The sequence below is a fragment of the Zea mays genome, chromosome 7 (assembly GCF_902167145.1).
Source record: "Zea mays cultivar B73 chromosome 7, Zm-B73-REFERENCE-NAM-5.0, whole genome shotgun sequence".
Taxonomy (NCBI): Eukaryota; Viridiplantae; Streptophyta; class Magnoliopsida; order Poales; family Poaceae; genus Zea; species Zea mays.
The window spans coordinates 47,775,575-47,800,949 of record NC_050102.1 but is presented as its reverse complement, the minus strand read 5'-3'; the positions used below and the strand labels follow the sequence as shown (position 1 = coordinate 47,800,949).

General features: G+C 53.1%; 1 protein-coding gene across 1 annotated transcript; it reads left to right on the top strand.

Moving 5' to 3' along the window:
• The first annotated feature begins 2,753 nt into the window (after positions 1–2,753).
• On the top strand, positions 2,754–12,713 carry LOC103632335 (uncharacterized). Its single transcript, XM_008654146.2, has 5 exons — positions 2,754–4,106; positions 4,197–4,273; positions 4,532–4,643; positions 4,751–4,867; positions 12,124–12,713. The coding sequence occupies exons 1-5, from the start codon at positions 2,928–2,930 to the stop codon at positions 12,481–12,483; spliced, it is 1,845 nt and encodes a 614-aa protein (XP_008652368.1). The 5' UTR covers positions 2,754–2,927; the 3' UTR covers positions 12,484–12,713.
• The last annotated feature ends 12,662 nt before the right edge of the window (positions 12,714–25,375 follow it).

The window sequence follows — 25,375 nt, the reverse complement described above, 5'->3', positions numbered from 1 at the left end:
GGAAGGGGGGGTTAGATTAGAGTTCCAAACCTCGGGTTTGAAAATTGGGATGTCAACTTTAGTTCGTTTTATATTTATCTTTTATTTTGTAAGACTTCCACTATGTAATAAGTACTCTGATGATGTTGTGATATTTATCTCTATACACTCTGTTATTATATGTGTTGTTTTCTTTGGTGCATATATGAGATGCACCCGGCTTTATCCCTTAAATCTGGGTGTGACATAAATCCATGTGTCACTTGTCTCTGTTTTGATCTATTTTATTCTTTGTCTCCTATTTGATTTGATTTGCACTTCTATACTTATCTTTTAAGACAAATACTGGTATTCCGTTGTGATCTACTCGAGTCAACTTCATTCCGCTGCAATCCATACCTCGAGTAGAGTAATAAGTTCAAAGTTTTTGGGTTAAACTTTTATTTTCGTATTCACCTCCCCTCTAGGCGACATACAAATCTGTGTTTCTAGGCAAAGGGAACTTTCAGTTGGTATCAGAGCTAGGCTATCCAGTGTGGTCTTAGCCGTTCAGAGATGACGATGTCGTATAAAGAGGTAACTCTAGAACTTCTACTTGGCTATGGTTCAAACTATGCATCATGGTCTATCTCTATTCTTAATGCTTTCATAAGGATTGATCTTGGTTTAAGACAGATTTTTAATAAGTGTATTTTGCCTTGTAAGATTAGTAAAAATACCTCTAAGAAGGAACTAAGATGCTTGACTCTTAATCATCATGCTTGCAACATCTTAGTTGATGCTTTTACTAGAGATGTTTACCTTGCTATCGTGAGTAATGATAATGATATATTTATTGATGCTCATGAATTGATGTCACACCCGGATTTAAGGACAAATCTAGACGCATCTCAAATGTGTGCTAGGATCAAGTCTCACACATACGATGACTCATGGTACATAAATCAACATCACATCTTTATTATATAATAGAGGTTTTATACAAAATAGCTAAATAAATACATCATACGATGACAACGATCCTTCGCAAGTATAGTTGACTGGGAGACGACGACCGAGACCTCTCTCGAACTCATCGTAGCATCCTTCATGCTCCTCATCTTGCGATACCTATTCTTGACCTGGTGTGAGTTTAGCAAGGGTGAGTTCACATACATTTATCTCTCAACAAGTTGTGGGGAATAATGTGAATGAGCTCACTTACAGTGGGGCTCATGTGAAGTGTAAGGCTTATCAACAGGAATGGTTAAGGCTGAGCATTACTTTTAAAATTGGTCAAAAATCTATTAGTAATTACTAAGTGTAAGTAAATTACAACCCAATTAAGAAATTGATCACAATTAATAATAAATCCCATAATGCAATGCAAATGATAGATTAAATTTAATTCCATAAATTAATCATGTGAGAGTCTTGAGTCGCTCTTGACCATGAGCACGATTTTATATACTAATTTTACACTATACAGAGGTTGTACCCTTTACCCACAAGTCATGTTACCCATTAGCCAAGTGATCACGACTTTCCATTCATCTCTACCGAGGAGACGAGGCAAGGTCCCACTACGAGGCCTTTACAAAGTTCCACTAGCTTTAGAAAACCTAATAGTTCATTATATAGGAATCCCTCGTCCAAAAAGCCATCGCAACATGATCGACCCGAGAACCTCCATATACTGGTAGCTCCTCATACCATGATTGCCCCTTTCAGGTAATGTAGTCCTCCACTAGCTTTACTAATTAGTCAGTCAAGGGCGTCCCATTCCACTAGCACTGTTATCTCAGGTTAAGCTCCATATTTCAATTAACACAATAATATTGTCATGAACAATAAACAATCTAGCAATAATGATAAAACATGATCATAATTCATATATAGCATTATTCCAAAGTCAGGTAGAGCAATAACAATACTACCTAATAGTTCATTTGTTTGCAAGGTGTAGGATAAACAAAACTAGAGTAATCTATTAGGTCCCATCAAGTTAACCTAAGCATGTCACGTTGATTATCGAGAACATTATTATGTGCAGAAAAGTGACCAAGGAAAATAAATATGTTCATAGGGTTTAAAATCTAGAAAGTGATGAATTCCTACTTTATTAATAACTCTCTCGATTCTATGTTTACATTGATTTAGACAATTTTTACCAAAACGGTTCTAAAAAAAATAGGTTGAAAAACTAAATATTTAACAGTCCGCGGTTTCTAGCGGCACATGATGGAAATTACGAAGCGTTTGGATCCATTCATTTTGAAGGAATTGTACTTTACTTAATAAATTAACCTATTTAGTTTGAAATTTAATATTCCACCACTTCCCAAAATTCAGATATAACCATATCTCAAATTCATGCGGTATATGATGAAAAATAATTTTATATCTTAATAGAATTTATTTCTAGTTTACAAATTATAGGACACTCTTTGACTCACTCCTATATAATAAAAATATAGCATATAAATATCTCCGATAACTTGCTAATAATAATATATAAATATATTTGATATAAAACTGAATTAAATTAGCTTAGTTGATATATGTCTAAATTACTATTATTAGCTTAATCGAAACAAACACCCGCACGTTTATTTGCGACGTTGCTGCTGATGTGTATTGCCGTATTGGCACTTCTGCGGAAACATCGGTATACAATACAAATATTCCGTTCTACTTCCAACTCGCCGCCGTGCCACCAGTATCTTTCCACCAGTCCAAACAGTTCAACACAGCAGTTCGTCCTTGTGTGCAGAGAAAATTGACCAAAAAAGAAAATTGCCACAGCGGGGCCCGGTCACGTTCCCACCCTGCTGTGCCCGGCTCCCGTCCAATAGAAATACACCGACCCTGCGAGGCTGCGACGTCGCAAGTAGGACACCCTCCCCGTCGGATTGGGATCCTCGCCAGTCGACTGGCCGCGGAGCCCATAGCCGGCCAATTCCGACGCCATGGCCGACCACGACGACGCTGCCGTCCTCTCGGACGTCGACGAGGACCTTCTCCCATCATCATCCCCCTCCATCTCTTCTGCCTCCTCCCACAAAACCCTACCGCAAGCCCAACCCCTGCCACAGTCCGATGCCCAGGCACAACAGCAGCGGCTGCTGGCCCTGGCCGCGGAGCTCGAGGAGGAGCGCCGCCTCCGCCACGCAGCCGAGGCCTCCATCGCGGGGGCCGAGTCCCGCGTCGCCCGCTACAAGGCCTTCGCGCAGGACGTGCTCCGCAAGAGCGACGCCCTCACCGCCGAGGCCGCGGACTCCGCGCGGTCCCTCGCCGCGCTCCAGGCCGAGGCCACCACCGCCTCCTCCATGCTCTCCTCCGGCTTCGAGAGGATCTCCGCCAAGGCCTCCCCTTCCGCGGCCGCCGCCCCGCTCCCCACCTCCCAGAAGTACTCCTCCGGCCTCCCGGCCCTCGCGTACGGCGTCCTCAAGCGCGCCAACGACATCGTGGACGACCTCCTAGCCCAGATCAACGCTGCTAACCGCGACCGCGATCGCGCGCGCGAGCAGATGGAACACCGCAACTACCAGATCGCCATCGAGGTCTCTGAGCTCGAGGCGTCGCTCGCATCCAGGTCTGCCGAGGGCGAATCCCTCTCCAAGTCACTCTCCCAGCGAGAAGCTGAGATCTCCGAGCTCCGTGACAAAATCACCTCTCTCGAGGGGAAGCTCGATGCCCAGAGGCCCGTGCTGGCGGAGCAGATCGAATGCACCTCGAAGCTGTACCACGAGATGCGGCAGGTGGTCAAGCTGGTCGATGCTGAAGCTGCCAGTGCCCTGTCCGATTCGGTTTTTGTCTGGAAGGAGTCTGACGTTGAGGAGAGCCTTAAGGTGTCTCTGGAAGGGACGAAATTGGCCTATGAGCTTGCGGCAATGGCCCTTGAGAAGGTCGGAGCTTGTATCAATGACAAGGAGAGCAAGCTGATGCGTTTGGAGGACAGGGTGGATGAACTGATTAAAGAGAAGGAGCACATTAGTGTGCTGCTCCGGAGCGCGCTGCAGGCAACCACCAGTGAGGTGTTAAAGGTTGCAGAGGATGGACTGAGGGAAGCTGGCATTGAGATTGGGCTTGATGAGCGAAAGGTGCACGGGCCAGGGAATGTGGAGAAGGACGAGGTCTATACCCTGGTAAGTTCAATTGATGCTACTATACATGGAACTGACAGTTCCTGAACCTGTATAGGGCCTAAGTTGTTTGTTTCACAATCAACATTGCAGGCAGGGGCTCTCGAGAATACCATGAAGGAATCCCAGGTCAGGATCATTGAGCTCCAACATCTTGTCGAAGCACTAAGGTAGTCATTGTGAGTTGTGACAGATGAGTTTTGGTTCCATGATTTATGAAGTTCATATCTTGAATGTTCTTCAGATCAGACCTAGTTCTAGAGATTAGAGAAATCCTCTGTTTCAAGTTCTTGTTTTCTCTGCCTGTTGAACATAGAATCACTTAATGAACTTGATATTGACGTGTTGCTATTTCATGTTGTGGCTATTTTGAACCATTGTAAATTGATTCCTGCTTCTGATCATCTATGTAATTTGCTGGCTTTAAGGGCAGAATCTGGTTTACTTAGAACAAGGCTAGAAGGACAAGAAAAGGAGATTGGTCAGCTAAGAAAGCAAATAAAGCACGTTGAAGAGAAGGAAAGGGTGGCAAATGAAAGTGTAAAGCCCTCCCCCCGTCTAGTCTAGCTTTATGTCTCATCTGCATCACTTATATCTCTTCAAGTTTATGATCAATGGGTTACTGCATTTTGATGCACTTGTTTCAGGTTGAGGGTCTTATGATGGATGTGACAGCTGCTGAAGAGGAGATTAAACGGTGGAAGATGGCAGCAGAGGAAGAAGCTGAAGCTGGTAGATCAATTGAGCAAGAGTTTCAAATTCAGGTGTTTTAATACAAACATATTCCATATAGTTCTTGTTCTTTATGCTTTCAGTGCCATTTTTGTGTTTGCTTGGGAGGTTGGGGTTACTCTTAGAATATGGTGATTTTATCATGATTGTCACCTTTTCTTCATGGTTATCTGATAGAACGATTTATTTTGGAGTAACTTCTAGCACAGTTAGCTTGTCCCATACGCAATCAAACTACCACAATTAGTTTTGCAGCTTATATATGTTTGATTTATTAAAAGTGAGCTCCTACACAAATATAAGAAAGCACACAAGATTACAGGCTTGCTTGCAACACCTAGAATAGCATAACTACAATCCATGAGAATGAACATTTTAACAGATCTATTCCTGTAAAAAGGATGTTTAGCAGATTTTCCTCTGCTACATGTAGGGATGGCAGTGGGTAAGGTACCCAGTGGGCACATGAAGCCATACCCATACCCACTAGAAAAAAATTGACTCATACCCATACCCACTACCCATCATGGGTACAAAATTACGCCATACCCATACCCACCATGGGTAGCGGGTACCCATCGGGTACCCATACCCATTAACGTTACGATAGACATGATCATTTGAATCGTAAAAATAAGTACCAGCATAATAAATGTATCGAACCCAACATAATTTTATCACAGGTTCAACAATATTCAACATTAAATGGCAATATCATGCCTTCAAATCACACAAAACATAGCATTGATTCTACCCGTGCCCTAATAGGGTTTTTACCCATCGGGAGAAAATTCATTTTATATGAGACATAAATCCGGACCCACATGTCATATATTAGCAGGTTCCCCATCGGGTAGCGGGTATGGGGCAACAGAGAACATACCCACGCCCACCATACCCGATGGGCATAACAAATGACCCAATAAAATACCCATGGGTATCAAAATCCGTCATACCCGTGCCCTAATAGGGTTTTTACCCATCGGGTTTCGGGTTTCGGGTACCCATTGCCATCCCTAGCTACATGTTTCAATTTACCCTGAACAGACATGTTCTGGATACTAATCACCACTACACCTTTAAAGCATGAGTTTCGTCGTGCATCGTCTTCCAGCGAATCCCGCGCGCCCAGCAAGCGGCTCCCGTGCCCGCACGTCCATCACAGCTGGATTAATTCTAAAAATACAGCGCGCCTTGTGAGGATTCGAACCCTGCTCACTTAGCGAGGGACAAAGAGTCTCTAACCGGTGCACTACATGTTCACTTGTGTCAAAGGATCGATATTGTAAATATATATACAAATAATTTGAAAATAAAAAATACAATCGTGCGATCTGGGAATCTATAAGTTTAGATTGTGTTAAAATAAATATCCCATTTAAGGAAGGTGCACCTATATGATATATATAGTAACCGTAGCCACGAACGCGCAACTAAGTAGTAAGTATTGAGAGAGTGTGAGACAAGCATAAGGCTGCAGTGGTTAGCATAGATTGTCATCGAAATGGGGAAAAATAAAATTTAGCTATCTAACCATAAGTTATTGTTTTGCATTTCATGGCATATTTGTTATTTTTTTGTTGCTGTGTTCAGTATCTTCATCAATAGATGGTTTCTGCTATTCTTGTTACAAGCTAGAGTTCTGTACTTAATGATATTACTGTTCTGTGTTCCTAAGTGCATTCTTAGATATGCTACTGTCAGCTTAATGTAGAAAATGATTGCAGTTTGAAACAAGTTAGATGCCTTATGCAGTTATGTCATGTACGGCCGCACTTACAGGCGCCGTCGTGACGCCAGGAGAGCTGCAGATCGCGCAGCCAAGGCAGGCGCCACAATCAGTGGCTAAGTTTAGGAAGATAAGGATTAGTTTCCCTTTTGCATGCCTTAATCATAGGAGCGATTGGTTAAGATTAGTTTCCTTTTCATATGCCTTAATCATAGGAGAGATTGGTTAAGATTAGTTTCCTTTTCATATGCCTTAATCATAGGAGAGATTGGTTGAACCAGAGGCTATATATATGCCGTGTAATAGACTGGGAAATAGGCAGGAAAGATCAATTATCCAAAACTGCTCTTCTCCCTTGCCTCTCTCAAGCCACCGGTGAGGAACCCCTCACGGTGAAGGTCTGGAGCGCGACTACGAACTGCGTAGCCGCGGTCCAGCGACGTTGGGCGTCGAGGCGCTTGACAACCTGGTATCAGCGTCACGTCGATCCTCACCCACCCGCTCTTGCCCTCCACCATCCCCTGCCACGCCCACCGCCTCCACCGACCACTCCATCACCATGGCTGAGCCCACCATCAAGGACCTCATGGAGCTGATGCAGTCTTTCCAGACTGAGTTGGCTGCCGTGAAAGCCACCATGAAGGACAAGTCGTCCTCGTCGTCCACCGACGGCGGCGGCGAGCGCGAGGATCCCCCTCGTGTGGATCGGCCCCCCAGGTTCCAGAAGCTCGACTTTCTCCGGTTCGATGGCACCACCGACCCGATGCTCTTCATCAACAAATGCGAATCCTATTTTCGCCAACAGCGCACCATGGCGGAGGAACGCGTGTGGATGGCCTCTTATAATCTGGAGGACGTCGCGCAGCTGTGGTTCATCCAGCTGCAGGACGACGAGGGCACACCATCCTGGGGGCGATTCAAGGACCTCCTCAATCTTCGCTTCGGGCCACCACTCCGCTCAGCGCCCCTGTTCGAGTTGGCGGAGTGTCGCCGCACCGGGACCGTGGAGGAATACTCCAACCGGTTCCAGGCCCTGCTGCCGCGCGCGGGTCGCCTCACGAAGGGCCAGCGCGTCCAACTCTACACAGGCGGTCTTCTTCCCCCGTTGAGCCACGTCGTTCGCATCCACAACCCAGAAACACTTGATGGGGCCATGAGTCTCGCCCGTCAGGCCGAGCAGCTGGAGTTGGCACGGGGACCGCCACCGGTCGCCAGGGGAGCCCCTCGCGCTCTTCCTCCATCACCGGCGCCCAAGCAGTCGCTGCTCGCCCTCCCTGCACCACCAGCGGGCGCGCCCCAGCCGCGACCAGAGGGTCCGCCCTTGAAGCAGCTGTCACCGGAGGAACAGGCGGAACGGCGCCGCCTCGGCCTCTGCTTCAACTGCAATGAGCCGTACACCCGCGGCCACAACCGTGTCTGCCGCCACATCTTCTACCTCCATGGCGTCGAGCTCGCGGCCGCCGCCGAGGAACCCGCAGGAGACGACCCGCAGGACGGCGCCCCTGTCTTCTCCCTCAGGGCAGTCACTGGCATGCCCATCTGCAATTCCATGCAGGTGCGGGCCACCCTAGGCGCCACCACCCTCCTCGCGCTCCTGGACACCGGCTCCACGCATAACTTCATCGGAGAGGATGCCGCCCGTCGCACCGGCCTGCCGATCCAGCCGTGACCGCACCTCACGACCACTGTGGCCAACGGGGAACGCGTCACCTGCCCAGGAGTCATTCGCCGCGCCCAGGTCATCATCGAGGGCGAGCCATTCTTCATCGACCTCTTCGTCATGCCGCTCGCAGGGTACGACCTCGTCCTAGGGACTCAATGGATGGTCACCCTTGGTCGCATGGTGTGGGACTTCGTCGACCGCTCCGTCTCCTTCCTGCACCAAGGCCGCCAGGTCTCCTGGTCGGACGTCGCCGACCGCCAGCCACCCTTGCTCGCCGCTACCACGACACCGAGCGCCCTCCTTGAGGAGCTCTTGCACTCCTTCGACGGGGTGTTTGCTGAGCCGGCGGGTCTGCCCCCGCAGGAGCTCGGGACCACGCCATCGTCCTCAAGCCAGGCTCTACACCTGTGGCGGTCCGGCCGTACCGCTACCCGGTGGTGCACAAGGATGAGTTGGAGCGGCAATGCGCCGCCATGTTGGCCCAAGGCATCGTACGCCGCAGCGACTCAGCGTTCTCCTCACCGGTTCTGCTGGTCAAGAAGCAGGACGGGGCTTGGCGGTTTTGCGTGGACTACCGCGCCCTTAATGCCCTCACTGTCAAAGATGCCTTCCCCATCCCCATCGTCGACGAGCTCCTTGACGAGCTGCATGGTGCGAAGTTCTTCACCAAGCTGGACCTTCGCTTCGGTTATCACCAAGTCCGGATGCGGCCGGCTGACGTGCACAAGACGGCGTTCCGCACCCACGACGGCTTCTACGAGTTCCTGGTGATGCCGTTCGGATTATGCAACGCACCGACAACTTTCCAGGCGCTCATGAACGACGTGCTCCGGCCATTCCTACGTCGGTTCGTTCTTGTCTTTTTTGATGACATTTTGATTTATAGCAAGACCTGGGCAGATCACTTGCGCCACATCCGCGCCGTCCTCGACGAACTTCTCCGCCATGTCCTCTTCGTCAAGCGATCCAAGTGCATTTTTGGGTCCCCATCGGTGGCGTACCTAGGCCACGTCATCTCCGTTCACGGTGTGGCCATGGACCCGGCCAAGGTGCAGGCCATTCACGAATGGCCGTCACCTCGGTCGGCGCGCGCGGTGCGTGGGTTTTTGGGCCTCGCCGGGTACTACCGCAAGTTCGTCCACGACTACGACAAGATTGCATCACCCCTCACCGCGCTGATGAAGAAGGAGGGCTTCTCCTGGAGCGACGAGGCCCAGGCAGCCTTCCAGGACCTCAAGATGGCCGTGACCTCGGCTCCGGTTTTGGCGCTGCCGGACTTCACCAAGGTCTTCATCGTCGAGTGTGACGCATCCACACACGGCTTCGGGGCGGTCTTACTGCAAGAACATCATCCGATCGCCTACTTCAGCAGGCCAGTCGCCCCCCGTCACCGCGCGCTGGCAGCTTATGAGCGGGAGCTCATCGGGCTGGTGCACGCCGTGCGTCGTGCGACACTGGCGGCCGTACCTGTGGGGGCGCGCGTTCCTCGTCCGCACCGACCACTACAGCCTCAAGTTCCTCCTCGACCAGCGCCTTTCGACAATCCCGCAGCACCATTGGGTGGGCAAGCTCCTCGGCTTCGACTTCTCGGTGGAGTACAAGCCGGGCGCCACGAACACCGTAGCCGACGCGCTGTCTCGGCGCGACACCGACGCGGAAGGCTCGGTCTTGGTGCTGTCCGCGCCCCGCTTCGACTTCGTCGATCGTCTCCGTCAGGCTCAACTTCAGGATCTGGCCCTGGTCGCCATCCGGGATGAACTCGCGGCCGGCACGAGGGGCGCACCATGGTCGCTGTTCAACGGCATGGTGGCATACACAGACCGGCTGTACATCCCGCCGGACTCCCCACTGCTGCTAGAGGTGGTGGCCGCTACGCACGACGACGGTCATGAAGGGGTGCAGCGCACTCTACATCGCCTTCGCCGCGATTTCTTCTTCCCCGCCATGCGCCGTGTGGTCCAAGACTTCGTCCGCGCCTGCGCTACGTGCCAGCGCAACAAGTCTGAGCACCTACACCCGGCGGGCCTGCTGCTGCCCCTGCCCGTTCCCCAGGCCGTGTGGTCCGACATCGGCTTGGATTTCATCGAGGCGCTGCCCCGCGTTGGGGGCAAATCAGTGATCCTCGCCGTGGTCGACAGGTTCAGCAAATATTGTCATTTTATTCCTCTGGCTCACCCCTACAGTGCTGAGTCTGTGGCCCAGGCGTTCTTCGGCGAGATCGTTCGCCTCCATGGGATTCCTCAGTCCATGGTGTTGGACCGGGACTCCGTGTTCACCTCGGCGTTCTGGAAGGAGTTAATGCGCCTCACAGGCACCAAGCTGCACATGACGTCCGCCTTCCACCCGCAGTCCGATGGCCAGATGGAGGCGGCCAACAAAGTCATCGTCATGTACCTCCGGTGCTTCACTGGGGACCGGCCCCGTCAGTGGCTACGTTGGCTACCGTGGGCGGAGTACGTCTACAACACGGCATACCAATGATCACTCAGGGACACTCCTTTCAAGGTGGTTTACGGCAGGGATCCTCCATCCGCTCTTATGAGCCTGGCGATACCCGGGTGGCGGCGGTGGCCAAGACAATGGCTGAACGCGAGGAGCTCCTAGCGGATGTTCACTACCGCCTGGAACAAGCCCAGGCCGTCCAGAAGAAGTTCTACGACCGCCTGCACCGACCGGTCTCCTATACCGTGGGCGACTAGGTGCTGCTGCGCCTGCGTCATCGGGCACCCTCCTCCCTTCCCCACGTGCCCATGGGCAAGCTGAAGCCGCGCTTCGTCGGGCCGTATCAAGTCACAGAGCTCATCAATCCGGTGGCAGTTCGCCTAGCGCTACCTTCGCGTGCCAAGTTGCACGATGTCTTCCACGTCGGCCTTCTCAAGAAGATCGTCGGCGCCCCACCAGCTGCACCACCTCCTCTTCCACCCACTCACAATGGGGCGGTGATTCCAGAACCGGAGCAGGCTGTTCGGTACAGGTTGGCCAGGGGTATTCAGCAGGTGCTCATCCGCTGGAAAGGGCAGGCCACTACTGATGCTACATGGGAAGATGTCGCCGACTTCCGCGACAAATTTCCCCACTTTCAGCTCGAGGACGAGCTAATCGTCGAGGGGGGGGGGAGAGATGTCATGTACGGCCGCACTTACAGGCGCCGTCGTGACGCCAGGAGAGCTGCAGATCGCGCAGCCAAGGCAGGCACCACAATCAATGGCTAAGTTTAGGAAGATAAGGATTAGTTTCCCTTTTGCATGCCTTAATCATAGGAGGGATTGGTTAAGATTAGTTTCCTTTTCATATGCCTTAATCATAGGAGAGATTGGTTAAGATTAGTTTCCTTTTCATATGCCTTAATCATAGGAGAGATTGGTTGAACCAGAGGCTATATATATGCCGTGTAATAGACTAGGAAATAGGCAGGAAAGATCAATTATCCAAAACTGCTCTTCTCCCTTGCATCTCTCAAGCCACCAGGAACCCCTCACGGTGAAGGTCTGGAGCGCGACTACCAACTGCGTAGCCGCGGTCCAGCGACGTTGGGCGTCGAGGCGCTTGACAAGTTATCCCATCAATATAGAGAAATATTGCCTCTTGATGTGTTGTAGTTTAAGGAAAGCCTTGTGCGGTCATTGGTGGCGGCAGATGCTGAGCCCCATTACTAGCGCAGTGCGATGAATTGATGAGATCTGCGTGAAACTTACAATAATCAGGAACAGAGCCTTTATATAGAGCCATTGTATCCTTAGCACAGTGCCGTGGCTTTTGGAACTTGTGTTCAAGCAATATAGATCAATTTGTGCAAGGGAATGGATGGTTTGTCTATGATGGTGAAGCATCACTTCCATTCCATGTCTGATTAGTCGAGCCGAATCTAATAGAGCTTTGTTTGCTTGCTGCACCAGATATCATCCCTCCGCAAGGAATTGGACGAAGCTAAACAAGCTATGGTGGAGCTAGAAAACAAGCTGAAGTTCAAGGAAGAGACAGCTGCTGCTGCAATGGCGGCGCGCGATGCTGCGGAGAAGTCTCTAAAGCTAGCAGACATGCGGTCGTCCAGACTACGCGAGAGGCTGGAGGAGCTTAACAGGCAGCTCGAAGAATCAGATAGTAGAATAGACTCGGTAAATCGCAATGGCCATAGGAGGTACATGTGCTGGCCATGGCAGTGGTTGGGACTGAACTACAACTACGTGCGGTTACCTCCAGTGGAGGCAGATGAGACGTCCAATGAGATGGAGCTATCTGAACCCCTAATAATATAGGTGCTCCGGCCTCCACATTTATACAGATCCCGCTCTTTTTCAGTAGATAAAGGGGAACAGTAGACTTTTGTTTTTTTTGGTTTGGGTTCTTGTGTAGATGTTTTTTTCCTAATTTATTGATGCATGTTTTGCGGAAAACTGACGGGTAATTGTAAAAAGGTACCACTTGGGACATACATAGTAGTGAGATGATGAGAAGTTCATTCTTTGACGAGACTGTTCTGGTTTAAGATGATGGAACAGATCTCACTTGGTCTTCAGTGCGATAACCATATGCTACTTAGATGGCACATGGTAAAGAGGAAATCTAAGTTTCTATAGGTGGACAGTTTGACTTGAGTGCACAGATATAAAGTTGTGGATGTTTCAGAAGCTATTTGTGGGACCGCATGGAGTTATTTTGAACCGAGTGTCCGTGAAGGAATAAAAACATGTCATTCTGTCTCGGCGCGCAGAGCAGGCGAGTCAAGCCCGTGTCGTGGCACGCGGATTGCTTCCTTCCGTCCAGGCATCGATGTTCCTTTCAAGCAAAAATCTTGTTGATGCTTCTCTGCAGACAAAATGTGGTCTTGCTTTTGAGTTTCATCTTAAGCCATAATCCGGAGTATCCCAAGGAGGATGCCAGAGTTTCTTACTTGCTAGCTAATCCAGGAACCCAATCACCAATCCAGCAACAGCTTTGTCAGGTACAAACGAATGCCAATTTTCTTACTTGCTAGCACTAACATTCATTTCTCGCGTGGTGCCATGGCCTCCACCGTCAGCCTCGCAGGCACTGCAGTACCGCACCAGACGGCCAGACCACACCGGAGGCAGCCTCTCCCTAGTTTCAGCTTGTCCACCGCGTTCCCTTGGGTGCATAACTAATTGTAGTATCGAAATGTTATTTCAACGGGACAAGCTTGCATCACCTAGGAGAAGGGTGTTAGATGTCTGCCCATGTATCTTTATTATACTCCGTCTCATATATGCAGTCGTCTCTATCCATGTATTATACTCTCTCCGTTTGAACTTAAAATTGTTTGACTTTTTTATAAAAATTAAAAAAGACTAAATTGAATCGTACATCTATATAAATTTACTAAACACCTTATAATAAACATAAACATATATAATAATAAATACATAAACTACCTTAAGTGATAAAATAAATCATTAAATAAATAAATAATAATTTATTATTTTTTTAATAAGACGAGTGGTCAATGTTTTAAAAAAAAGTTAATACCAATTTATGAACATTGAGAGTATATTTTAAATATTAAGAGAGCGTTCAGTAAAGCTATGTAACCTTGAGAGCCGTAGGGGGCCAGAGCCCCACCCGCCCTACCGCTAATCCGCTGTATCCGTGCCTGTGTGTCCTGGTTCCTACGTTACGAGGGGAACAGAAATGGTCTTCATTGCTGTGAAGAGGCTGCCTTCTGCTCGCTAACTGCAATCTTTGACGAAGGTAACTATTGGATAATGGCAGGGCACTCCGCCCTCGTCAGACTATTGCACCTGCTAGACATGTAACCATTGGTAATATCTTTCCGTGATTGGTTGTATCGTCGATGGTAGTCTGATCAACTGGCTGTTTTGTGACAGTAAGTGCTAGGCCGTTCTTCTTTGTTTTACAGTACCCATGAGCAAAGCAACTGAATCCTTTGGTCTTTATTACTGAAAAATGATGGTTCCGCAATACCTTCCTCGTCTTTTCAGCATGCACGCATGATCGACGGGCATCTACCGAGGTGGCCGTGTTAACAAATAATGTATACATATGGACTGAGCAAGAGACATAAAATCTTATACAGAAAACACTTATTATGAAAAATACCGCAGATGTCAACAGACATTTTTCACTATATAAAAAAAGTTTATAGAATACAGGGAATACAATTAGCTATCTCTCGTCCCGTGCGACTTACAAGATATATAGAACGAATGGACTGTAGTCCAATATAGAAACAACTACGCCAATTGACATAACCCAAACCAAAAGTCATATTCCAACATATCATATAATTCGGATTATATCCCAATAAACTCAACCTTGAGATGGATTTTATTTTGTAGCAAATGAAGTGTGGTCAATCAACTCACTATATTGGGTTCTGACCTTAGAAAATGGAAATGTGGAACGTGTCCAGGTTCCTCATTCCAGAAATGATCGCCCCATTCCGAGAATGCGGGAACATTCTCATGCTCGTAGTGTTAAAATCTTTTAAGTACTGTACCATGCTCCTATTCCTCGACCCCATCGATCCGGGAACCTGGCCACTAAGGTTCTGATAGGTGGGAACCAAACAATTAGGAACGACTAAAGCAAAACAACAAGACAAACTGAGAATAATGGCTCTCGAAATGTCTTGTCAAGCATTGTGCTCTTCTCATCGGGGGGGGGGGGGGGGGGGGGGGGTATTTATAGAGTAACCAAGAGCAGGGCCCTAAAATACCCGTCACATTCTCGAAATATACTGTACAACGACGTAAATAGAGAACAATGCGGCCCAAGTTATAATTATACACATTATTGTACCCTCAGCTAGGATAACAGTGTGCTTGGAACCGACGAGTGGGTCTATCACGATTGGTAGAAGGCCCACCATGGGCATGCTACTTAGGCGTAACTCCTCGACCTTCCATGTCAAAGACCTTCACTTCAGGGTCTCCGTCGGCATTCCTTCGGATCATCTTCTAGGCTTATTGGCACCATAGGTGAGACGTGGACTCTAGTCGTGATAGGGTCTACTGTCGAGGCCTATTTGGCCTACGCTAGGGAGGGAGCGTGTCTCAGACATTCGAGCCCTTCAAAGGGCTTGGTTCTTGATGGGCCAATTCCTTTTAGCAATTCTGACTTATGACGAGTCGTCCGCTTTCGGCCGGGTTTGCCGAGGTTAGCCTTCAAACCCATAGGCCTTCGACGGGTGGGGATGTCGTCAAAGACGTTGTCCCATACCAGAGAGGACACAACCACAATGAAGTCGCCCCTTGGGTCATAATTGCGGCCTTCGGACTCTATGTTCACAAATAGGAATTAGTGTGTGGTCAGTTGTGGCTGATTTAGAATATGATCGAGATCTAGTTTGTCCTTCTCCTCAATACTGGCCTTCTCAATCTATTCAATCGATCCCAAAGTTTAGGGGATGGTCCAAACATTGCCATTATCAGTTGAGCAGTTTCGAGTGCCATGAAAAAAGTGACCATTGTGGTACCGACGGTTAAATGATGTTACTTTTCCTTATTTTTTATACTTTTAAAGTTGTGACCAATAAAAAGGCATCGCCCGTGTTAGAGCAACTTCAAGAGATTAGCTAAAAAGACTAGCCAAATTTACTGATTTAGCTACTCTCTAAAATAGATTTTAGAGAAAAAGTGTATGCTAATCCAACAGACTCGGTAAATTTACGGACTGAATAGAGAGTGAAGCAGGCTATCCAAAATTGGAGAGCGAAGATGGAGAAATAGAGAACCACTAAATTTGAAGTGTCGTTTACAGAGTCTATTGGATATAATTTTCTTTTAATATTAGCTAAATTTAACTTTACAAAACCATATATCTAGTTCCTTGGAGTTGCTCTTATGGTTTTATTTTTTTGCTATTAGTTTTCACTGCTCCCGCTTTCTCATCTCCTTACTGCTCGCACTCGCCGCCATCTCTTCCTTGCATCCGCCACTATTGATCGTCAGTAGCTTTGTCGTCTCCTATGCCTAGTCTAGCACGCATCAAATAGACCACTCATTCGTGTCGGCGTCGCTGGTTTGTTGCCATGTCCTCCTCTTCCTCGTCTACTTCCAGCAACGCACTGGCTTCACCGCCGTGAGCAACGGTTGTCGGTTGCTCCGGCAGGCGGTTCGACTTCCTTGGGGTCCGGGCTCGCCGCTGGAACAACGAACGATTATAACGTGCTTGTGTGGGAGTGGGCGGCTAAGGGATGAGTTTGGACTATCTCCTAGCCCCTCTATTAGGCTAGGTCGTGCTTAGCATGGGCTAAGCACATGATTAGCTGGCGGTGACTGCAATTAATATTTTAATACAAATACACTCACACCCTATTTGGATCATTGGAATTGAATTCCATTCTAATAACATTAATTTAGACATATATTAATTAATCTAATTCGATTTTATTTAAAATATATTTGTATACTATTATTAGCAAGATATCTGAAATATTTATGTGCTATATTTTTAGAGGAGCAAGACGAAGAGCGTCATATAAGTTACAAAGTAGATTTAAATTCTACTAATACATAAAATCATTTCCAATCCTGCACCCCATGAATTTTAGATAACATTATATCTGAACTTTGCAAAATGGTGGAATGTCAAATTCCAAGCTAAATAGGTTATTTTATTGAGTGAATTTTAATTCCTCTAAAATGAAGAGATCCAAACGCTCCCTCATTATATATTTCTTAAACGACAGCATGGTCATATATGTATGTGCATAGGTGTCGGGGACCATAATTAGGGGTACCCTCAAGACGCCTAATTCTCAGCTGGTAACCCCCATCAGCATAAAGCTGCAAAGGCCTGATGGGCATGATTAAGTCAGGGATCAGTCCACACGAGTGACTCGATCACGCTTCACCCGAGCCTAGCCTCGGCCGAAGGCAGCCGACCTCGAGAGACTTCCGTCTCGCCCGAGGCCCCCTTTTTATGGCGGACACATCACCGGCTCGCCCAAGGCCTTGGCTTCGCTCAGAAGCAACCTTGACTAAATCACCACACCGACTGACCAAATTGCAGGGGCATTTAACGCACAGGAGGCCTGACACCTCTATCCTGACACGCGCCTCCGGCAGAGCCGAGGTGACCGCCGTCACTCCACCGCTCCACTGGCCAGTCTGACAGAAGGACAGCGCCGCCTGCGCCACTCCGACTGCAGCGCCACTCCACAGAGTAAGTCTGACAGGCAGTCAGGCCTCGACAAAGGCGCCACGGCGAACTCCGCTCCGCCCGACCCCAGGGCTCGGACTCGGGCTAAGACCCGGAAGACGGCGAACTCCGCTCCGCCCGACCCCAGGGCTCGGACTCGGGCTAAGACCCGGAAGACGGCGAACTCCGCTCCGCCCGACCCCAGGGCTCGGACTCGGGCTAAGACCCGGAAGACGGCGAACTCCGCTCCGCCCGACCCCAGGGCTCGGACTCGGGCTAAGACCCGGAAGACGGCGAACTCCGCTCCGCCCGACCCCAGGGCTCGGACTCGGGCTAAGACCCGGAAGACGGCGAACTCCGCTCCGCCCGACCCCAGGGCTCGGACTCGGGCTAAGACCCGGAAGACGACGAAACTCCGCCTCGCCCGACCCCAGGGCTCGGACTCCGCCCTGGCCTCGGCCGAACGACTTCCGCCTCGACCGACCCCTTGGCTCGGGCTCGGCCACGGCAACAGAAGGCAGACTCAACCTCGGCTTCGGAGGAAACCCCACGTCGCCCTGCCTAGGGCACAGACCGCCACGTCAACAGGAGGCGCCATCATCATCCCACCCCGAATCGACTCGGGTCACGGAGAACAAGACCGGCGTCTCATCCGGCCAGCTCCGCCAGAGAGGCAATGATGGCGCTCCACAAGCTCTATGACGACGGCGGCCCCTAGCTCTCTTACGGAAGCAGGACAACGTCAGCAGGGACTCGACCGCTCCAACAGCTGTCCCTCCATCAGGCTCCGCCGCACCTCCAACAGCCACGACATCACGCCAGCAGGGTGCCCAGATCTCTCCGGCTGCCACATTGGCATGTACCTAGGGCGCTAGCTCTCCCTCCGCTAGACACGTAGCACTCTGCTACATCCCCATTGTACACCTGGATCCTCTCCTTACGACTATAAAAGGAAGGACCAGGGCCTTCTCAGAGAAGGTTGGCCGCGCGGGACCGAGGACGGGACAGGCGCTCTCTTGGGGCCGCTCGCTTCCCTCACCCGCGTGGACGCTTGTAACCCCCCTACTGCAAGCGCACCTGACCTGGGCGCGGGAGGAACACGAAGGTCGCGGGACTTCCACCTCTCTCACGCTCGGCTCCGGCCGCCTCGCCTCTCCCCCCTTCGCGCTCGCCCACGCGCTCGACCCATCTGGGCTGGGGCACGCAGCACACTCACTCGTCGGCTTAGGGACCCCCCTGTCTCGAAACGCCGACAGTTGGCGCGCCAGGTAGGGGCACGCTGCGTGCTGACGAACAGCTCCCCGTCAAGCTCCAGATGGGCAGTCTCCAGCAACCTCTCCGGCCCGGGACGGTGCTTCGTTTCGGGACTCTTGAGTTCATGTCCTTCGACGGCAGCTACGACATGACACTTCTTCCACCGCCGCGCGACTACGACAATGGCGGCCGACAACCCGCCCGCCGGCGGCGGAATCGACGACGTCTACCCCGCGTGGTGGAAGAGCAACATTCGGGCTCGCTCCGTTCTCTCCCCCGCCAACGGAGGAGGAGGCGGGGCCGTCAAGGCCAGACGGGAGGCCACGCTTCGCCGGCCGTCGAGCGAATCGACGCCCCCGACGCCCCGACGGAAGGCACGCCGGACGTCGACCTCGCGTTCGAGACGGAGGCAAGCGCCGTCCCCCCGCGGCACGCTGACCCCGAGCAAGAAGACGACGCCGGCGCGCTCGCGGAAAGCCTGCAGGACGTCGCCCTCGAACCAGAGATGACGGCGCAACCAGTCCCCGATGTGACTACGTCGCTCCTCGTCGACCAAAAGGTAACGACTAACTCCCATCTTGCGTCATTTCGACTCGGCCTCAACCCGCCAAACGACCTCGTTTTGGCGGACGCTCTCATTGAGGCGAGTGCAACCCCACTGAGGTTCTGTATGCGGTCGCCTTGGGACCGACTGACGGACGTCTCGACCTACGGGCCCTCCGGGTCCGAGGAAGATGACGATCCCAGCATCGGTTGGGATTTCTCCGGACATGGCAACCCCAGTGCCATGCGGGACTTCATGACCGCATGTGACTACTGTCTATCCGACCGTTCCAACGGAAGCCGCAGCCTCGGTGACGAGAGCTGCGGCCCAAGCCGCGAATGTTTCCACATCGAGCTAGGGGATCCCACCGAAGGCAACCATCTTGGCATGCCGGAGGATGGTGATCTCCCTAGGCCGGTGCCTCGCGCCGACATCCCACGGGAGCTAGCTGTGGTCCCCGCTCCGGCGGGGGGGTTACGACCCACAACTCGAGCAAGTCCGCGAGGCGCAGGCCAGGCTCAACGAGGGAACAGGGGCGCTTGAGCCGATCCGTCGGGACGCCGGACAGGCATGGGTGGGCCAACCCCTGGCCGGAGAAATACGTCATCTGCCCCAAGGTCTCCAGCACCGCGTCGCCAACGACGTCAGGATCAGGCCGCCGCCCGCATCCAGCGGGGTCGGTCAGAACCTGGCGACCGCAGCGATGCTCATCCGCGCGATGCCGGAGCCGTCAACCACCGAGGGGCGGCGAATCCAGGGAGAACTCAAGAATCTCCTGGAAGGCGCTGCGGCCCGGCGGGCCGAGAGCACTGCATCCCGGAGGCAAGGATATCCCTCGGAACCTCATGCCGCGACTTCCCGATTCATGCGGGAGGCCTCGGTCTACACCGGGCGCACGCGCAACACCGCGCCTGCGGCCCCGGGCCACCTCGGCAACGAGCACCATCGACGCGACCGTCGGGCTCACCTCGACGAAAGGGTGCGCCAAGGCTACCACCCCAGGCGTGGGGGGCGCTACGACAGCGGGGAGGATCGGAGTCCTTCGCCCGAACCACCCGGTCCGCAGGCCTTCAGTCGGGCCATCCGACGGGCGCCATTCCCGACCCGGTTCCGACCCCCGACTACTATCACAAAGTACTCGGGGGAAACGAGACCGGAACTGTGGCTCGCGGACTACCGCCTTGCCTGCCAACTGGGCGGAACGGACGACGACAACCTCGTCATCCGCAACCTCCCCCTGTTCCTCTCCGACACTGCTCGCGCCTGGTTGGAGCACCTGCCTCCGGGGCAGATTTCCAACTGGGACGACTTGGTCCAAGCCTTCGCTGGCAATTTCCAGGGCACATACGTGCGCCCCGGGAACTCCTGGGACCTTCGAAGCTGCCGGCAACAGCCGGGGGAGTCGCTCCGGGACTACATCCGGCGATTCTCGAAGCAGCGCACCGAGCTGCCCAACATCACCGATTCGGATGTCATCGGCACGTTCCTCGCCGGCACCACTTGCCGCGACCTGGTGAGCAAGCTGGGTCGCAAAACCCCCACCAGGGCGAGCGAGCTGATGGACATCGCCACCAAGTTCGCCTCCGGCCAGGAGGCGGTCGAGGCTATCTTCCGAAAGGACAAGCAGCCCCAGGGCCGCCCGTCGGAAGAAGCTCCCGAGGCGTCTGCTCCGCGCGGCGCCAAGAAGAAAGGCAAGAAGAAGTCGCAATCGAAACGCGACGCCGCAGACGCGGACCTTGTCGCCGCCGCCGAGTATAAGAACCCTCGGAAGCCCCCCGGAGGTGCAAACCTCTTCGACAAGATGCTCAAGGAGCCGTGCCCCTACCATCAGGGGCCCGTCAAGCACACCCTCGAGGAGTGCGTTATGCTTCGGCGTCATTTCCACAGGGCCGGGCCACCCGCCGAGGGTGGCAGGGCCCACGACGACGACAAGAACGAAGAGCACCCAGCAGGGGGGTTCCCCGAGGTCCGCGACTGCTTCATGATCTATGGAGGGCATGCGGCGAATACCTCGGCTCGGCACCGCAAGCAAGAGCGCCAGGAGGTCTGCTCGGTGAAGGTGGCGGCGCCAGTCTACCTAGACTGGTCCGACAAGCCCATCACTTTCGACCGGGCCGACCACCCCGACCATGTGCCGAGCCCGGGGAAATACCCGCTCGTCGTCGACCCCGTTGTCGGCGATGTCAGGCTCACCAAGGTCCTGATGGACGGAGGCAGCTGCCTCAACATCATCTACGCCGAGACCCTCAAGCTTCTGCGCGTCGATCCGTCCTCCGTCCGAGCAGGCGCTGCGCCCTTCCACGGGATCATCCCTGGGAAGCGCGTCCAGCCCCTCGGGCGACTCGATCTCCCAGTCTGCTTCGGGACACCCTCCAACTTCCGAAGGGAGACCCTGACGTTCGAAGTGGTCGGGTTCCGAGGAACCTACCACGCCGTGTTAGGGAGGCCATGCTACGCGAAGTTCATGGCCGTCCCCAACTACACCTACCTGAAGCTCAAGATGCCGGGCCCCAACGGGGTCATCACCGTCGGCCCCACATACAAACACGCGTTCGAATGCGACGTGGAGTGCGTGGAGTACGCCGAGGCCCTCGCCGAGTCCGAGGCCCTCATCGCCGACCTGGAGAACCTCTCCAAGGAGGTCCCAGACGTGAAGCGCCATGCCGGCAACTTCGAGCCAGCGGAGACGGTCAAGGCCGTCCCCCTCGACCCCAGCGGCGACACCACCAAGCAGATCCGGATCGGTTCCGGGCTCGACCCCAAATAGGAAGCAGTGCTCGTCGACTTTCTCCGCGCAAACGCCGACGTCTTTGCGTGGAGTCCCTCGGACATGCCCGGCATACCGAGGGATGTCGCCGAGCACTCGCTGGATATTCGGGCCGGAGCCCGACCCGTCAGGCAGCCTCTGCGCCGATTCGACGAGGAGAAGCGCAGAGCGATTGGCGAAGAGATCCACAAGCTAATGGCGGCAGGGTTCATCAAAGAGGTATTCCATCCCGAATGGCTTGCCAACCCTGTGCTTGTGAGGAAGAAAGGGGGGAAATGGCGGATGTGTGTGGACTACACTGGTCTCAACAAAGCATGTCCGAAGGTTCCCTACCCTCTGCCTCACATCGACCAAATCGTGGATTCCACTGCTGGGTGCGAAACCCTGTCCTTCCTCGATGCCTACTCGGGGTATCACCAGATCCGGATGAAAGAGTCCGACCAGCTCGCGACTTCTTTCATCACGCCGTTCGGCATGTACTGCTACGTCACCATGCCGTTCGGCCTGAGGAATGCAGACGCGACGTACCAGCGGTGCATGAACCATGTGTTCGGCGAACACATCGGTCGCACAGTCGAGGCCTACGTTGATGACATCGTGGTCAAGACACGAAAGGCTCCCAACCTCCTCTCCGACCTTGAAGTGACATTCTGGTGTCTCAAGGCGAAAGGAGTCAAGCTTAATCCTGAGAAGTGTGTCTTCGGGGTGCCCCGAGGCATGCTCCTAGGGTTCATCGTCTCTGAGCGAGGCATCGAGGCCAACCCGGAGAAGATTGCGGCCATCACCAGCATGGGGCCCATCAAGGACTTAAAAGGGGTACAGAGGGTCATGAGATGCCTCGCGGCCCTGAGCCGCTTCACCTCACGCCTCGGCGAAAGAGGTCTGCCTCTGTACCGCCTCTTAAGGAAGGCCGAGTGTTTCGTTTGGACCCCTGAGGCCGAGGAAGCCCTCGGCAACCTGAAGGCGCTCCTTACAAAGGCGCCAGTCTTGGTGCCGCCGGCGGACGGAGAAACCCTCTTGGTCTACGTCGCCGCGACCACTCAGGTGGTTAGCGCCGCGATTGTGGTCGAAAGGCAGGAGGAAGGGCATACATTGCCCGTTCAGAGGCCGGTCTACTTCATCAGCGAAGTGCTGTCCGAGACTAAGATCCGCTACCCACAAGTTCAAAAGCTGCTGTATGCTGTGATCCTGACGAGGCGGAAGCTACGACACTACTTCGAGTCCCATCCGGTAACTGTGGTGTCATCCTTCCCCCTGGGGGAGATCATCCAGTGCCGAGAGGCCTCGGGCAGGATCGCAAAGTGGGCAGTGGAGATCATGGGCGAAACGATCTCGTTCGCCCCTCGGAAGGCCATCAAGTCCCAAGTGTTGGCGGATTTCGTGGCTGAATGGGTCGACACCCAACTACCAACGACTCCGATCCAACCGGAGCTCTGGACCATGTTTTTCGACGGGTCGCTGATGAAGACGGGGGCCGGTGCGGGCCTTCTCTTCATCTCGCCCCTCGGAAAGCACTTGCGCTACGTGCTGCGCCTCCACTTCCCGGCGTCCAACAATGTGGCCGAGTACGAAGCTCTGGTCAACGGATTGCGGATCGCCATCGAGCTAGGGGTCAGACGCCTCGACGCCCGCGGTGATTCGCGGCTCATCATCGACCAAGTCATGAAGAACTCCCACTGCCGCGACCCGAAGATGGAGGCCTACTGCGACGAGGTTCGGCGCCTGGAAGACAAGTTCTTCGGGCTCGAGCTCAACCACATCGCTCGGCGCTACAACGAAACCGCAGACGAGCTGGCCAAGATAGCCTCGGGGCGAACGACAGTCCCCCCGGACGTCTTCTCCCGGGATCTGCATCAACCCTCCGTCAAGCTCGACGACGCGCCCGAGCCTGAGGTACCCTCGGCTCAGCCCGAGGTACCCTCGGCTCAGCCCGAGGTACCCTCGGCCCCCGAGGGCGGGGCGTTGAACGTCGAGGAAGGGCAGAGCGGGGCCACGCCAGACCAAGATTGGCAGGCCCCATACCTGCAATATCTCCGTCGAGGAGAGCTACCCCTCGACCAAGTCGAGGCTCGGCGGGTAGCGCGACGCGCCAAGTCATTCGTCTTGCTGGGCGACGAAGAGGAACTCTACCATCGCAGCCCCTCGGGCATCCTCCAGCGATGCATCCCCATCGCCGAAGGTCGGGAACTGCTGCAAGAAGTACACTCGGGGGCTTGCGGCCACCACGCAGCACCCCGAGCCCTTGTTGGAAATGCCTTCCGGCAAGGCTTCTACTGGCCAACGGCGGTGGCTGACGCCACTAGAATTGTCCGCACCTGCGAAGGGTGCCAATTCTATGCGAAGCGGACACACCTGCCCGCTCAGGCTCTGTAGACAATACCCATCACCTGGCCCTTCGCTGTATGGGGTCTGGACCTCGTCGGTCCCTTGCAGAAGGCGCCCGGGGGCTACACGCACCTGCTGGTCGCCATCGACAAATTCTCCAAGTGGATCGAGGTCCGACCCCTGAACAGCATCAGGTCCGAGCAGGCGGTGGCATTCTTCACCAACATCATCCATCGCTTCGGGGTCCCGAACTCCATCATCACCGACAACGGCACCCAGTTCACCGGCAAAAAATTCTTGGATTTTTGCGAAGATCACCATATTCGGGTGGACTGGGCCGCCGTGGCTCATCCCATGTCGAATGGGCAGGTAGAGCGTGCCAACGGCATGATTCTACAAGGGCTCAAGCCTCGGATCTACAACGACCTCAACAAGTTCGGCAGGCGATGGATGAAGGAACTCCCCTCGGTGGTCTGGAGCCTAAGGACGACGCCGAGTCGTGCCACGGGCTTCACGCCGTTTTTCCTGGTCTACGGGGCTGAAGCTATCTTGCCCACTGACCTGGAATACGGCTCCCCAAGGGCGAGGGCCTACACCGAACAAAGCAACCAAGCCAGCCGAGAGGAATCGCTGGACCAGTTGGAGGAAGCTCGGGACAGGGCCTTACTACACTCGGCGCGGTACCAACAGTCCCTGCGACGCTACCACGCCCGAGGGGTCCGGTCCCGAGAACTCCAGGTGGGCGACCTGGTGCTTCGGCTGCGACAAGACGCCCGAGGGAGGCACAAGCTCACGCCCCCCTGGGAAGGGCCATTCGTCATCGCCAAAGTTCTGAAGCCCGGAACATACAAGCTGGCCAGCAATCAAGGCGAGATCTACGGCAACGCTTGGAACATCAAACAGCTACGTCGCTTCTGTCCTTAAGATGTTTTCAAGTTGTTCATATACCTCGCACCTACGCAAAGTTTAGTTGTCAAGGAAGGGTCGGCCTAGCCTCGGCAAAACCCGACCCTCCCTCGGGGGCTAAAAGGGGGGAGACCCCCTCTGCGTCGAATTTTTCCTCGAAAAAGGATCTCTTTTTAGTAGGATTTCTTTCGTGCTTCTTGACTACTTCGGAAAGCGGATCCTGGAAACGACG

What these genes read in the sequence shown, in the direction of transcription:
- LOC103632335 (XM_008654146.2), top strand. Translation starts at nt 2,928, where the DNA reads ATGGCCGACCACGACGACGCTGCCGTCCTCTCGGACGTCGACGAGGAC. An exon ending in AAAGGGTGGCAAATGAAAGT is followed by an intron (nt 4,644 to 4,750) that starts GTAAAGCCCTCC and finishes CACTTGTTTCAG; the next exon opens with GTTGAGGGTCTTATGATGGA. An exon ending in AGCAAGAGTTTCAAATTCAG is followed by an intron (nt 4,868 to 12,123) that starts GTGTTTTAATAC and finishes TTGCTGCACCAG; the next exon opens with ATATCATCCCTCCGCAAGGA.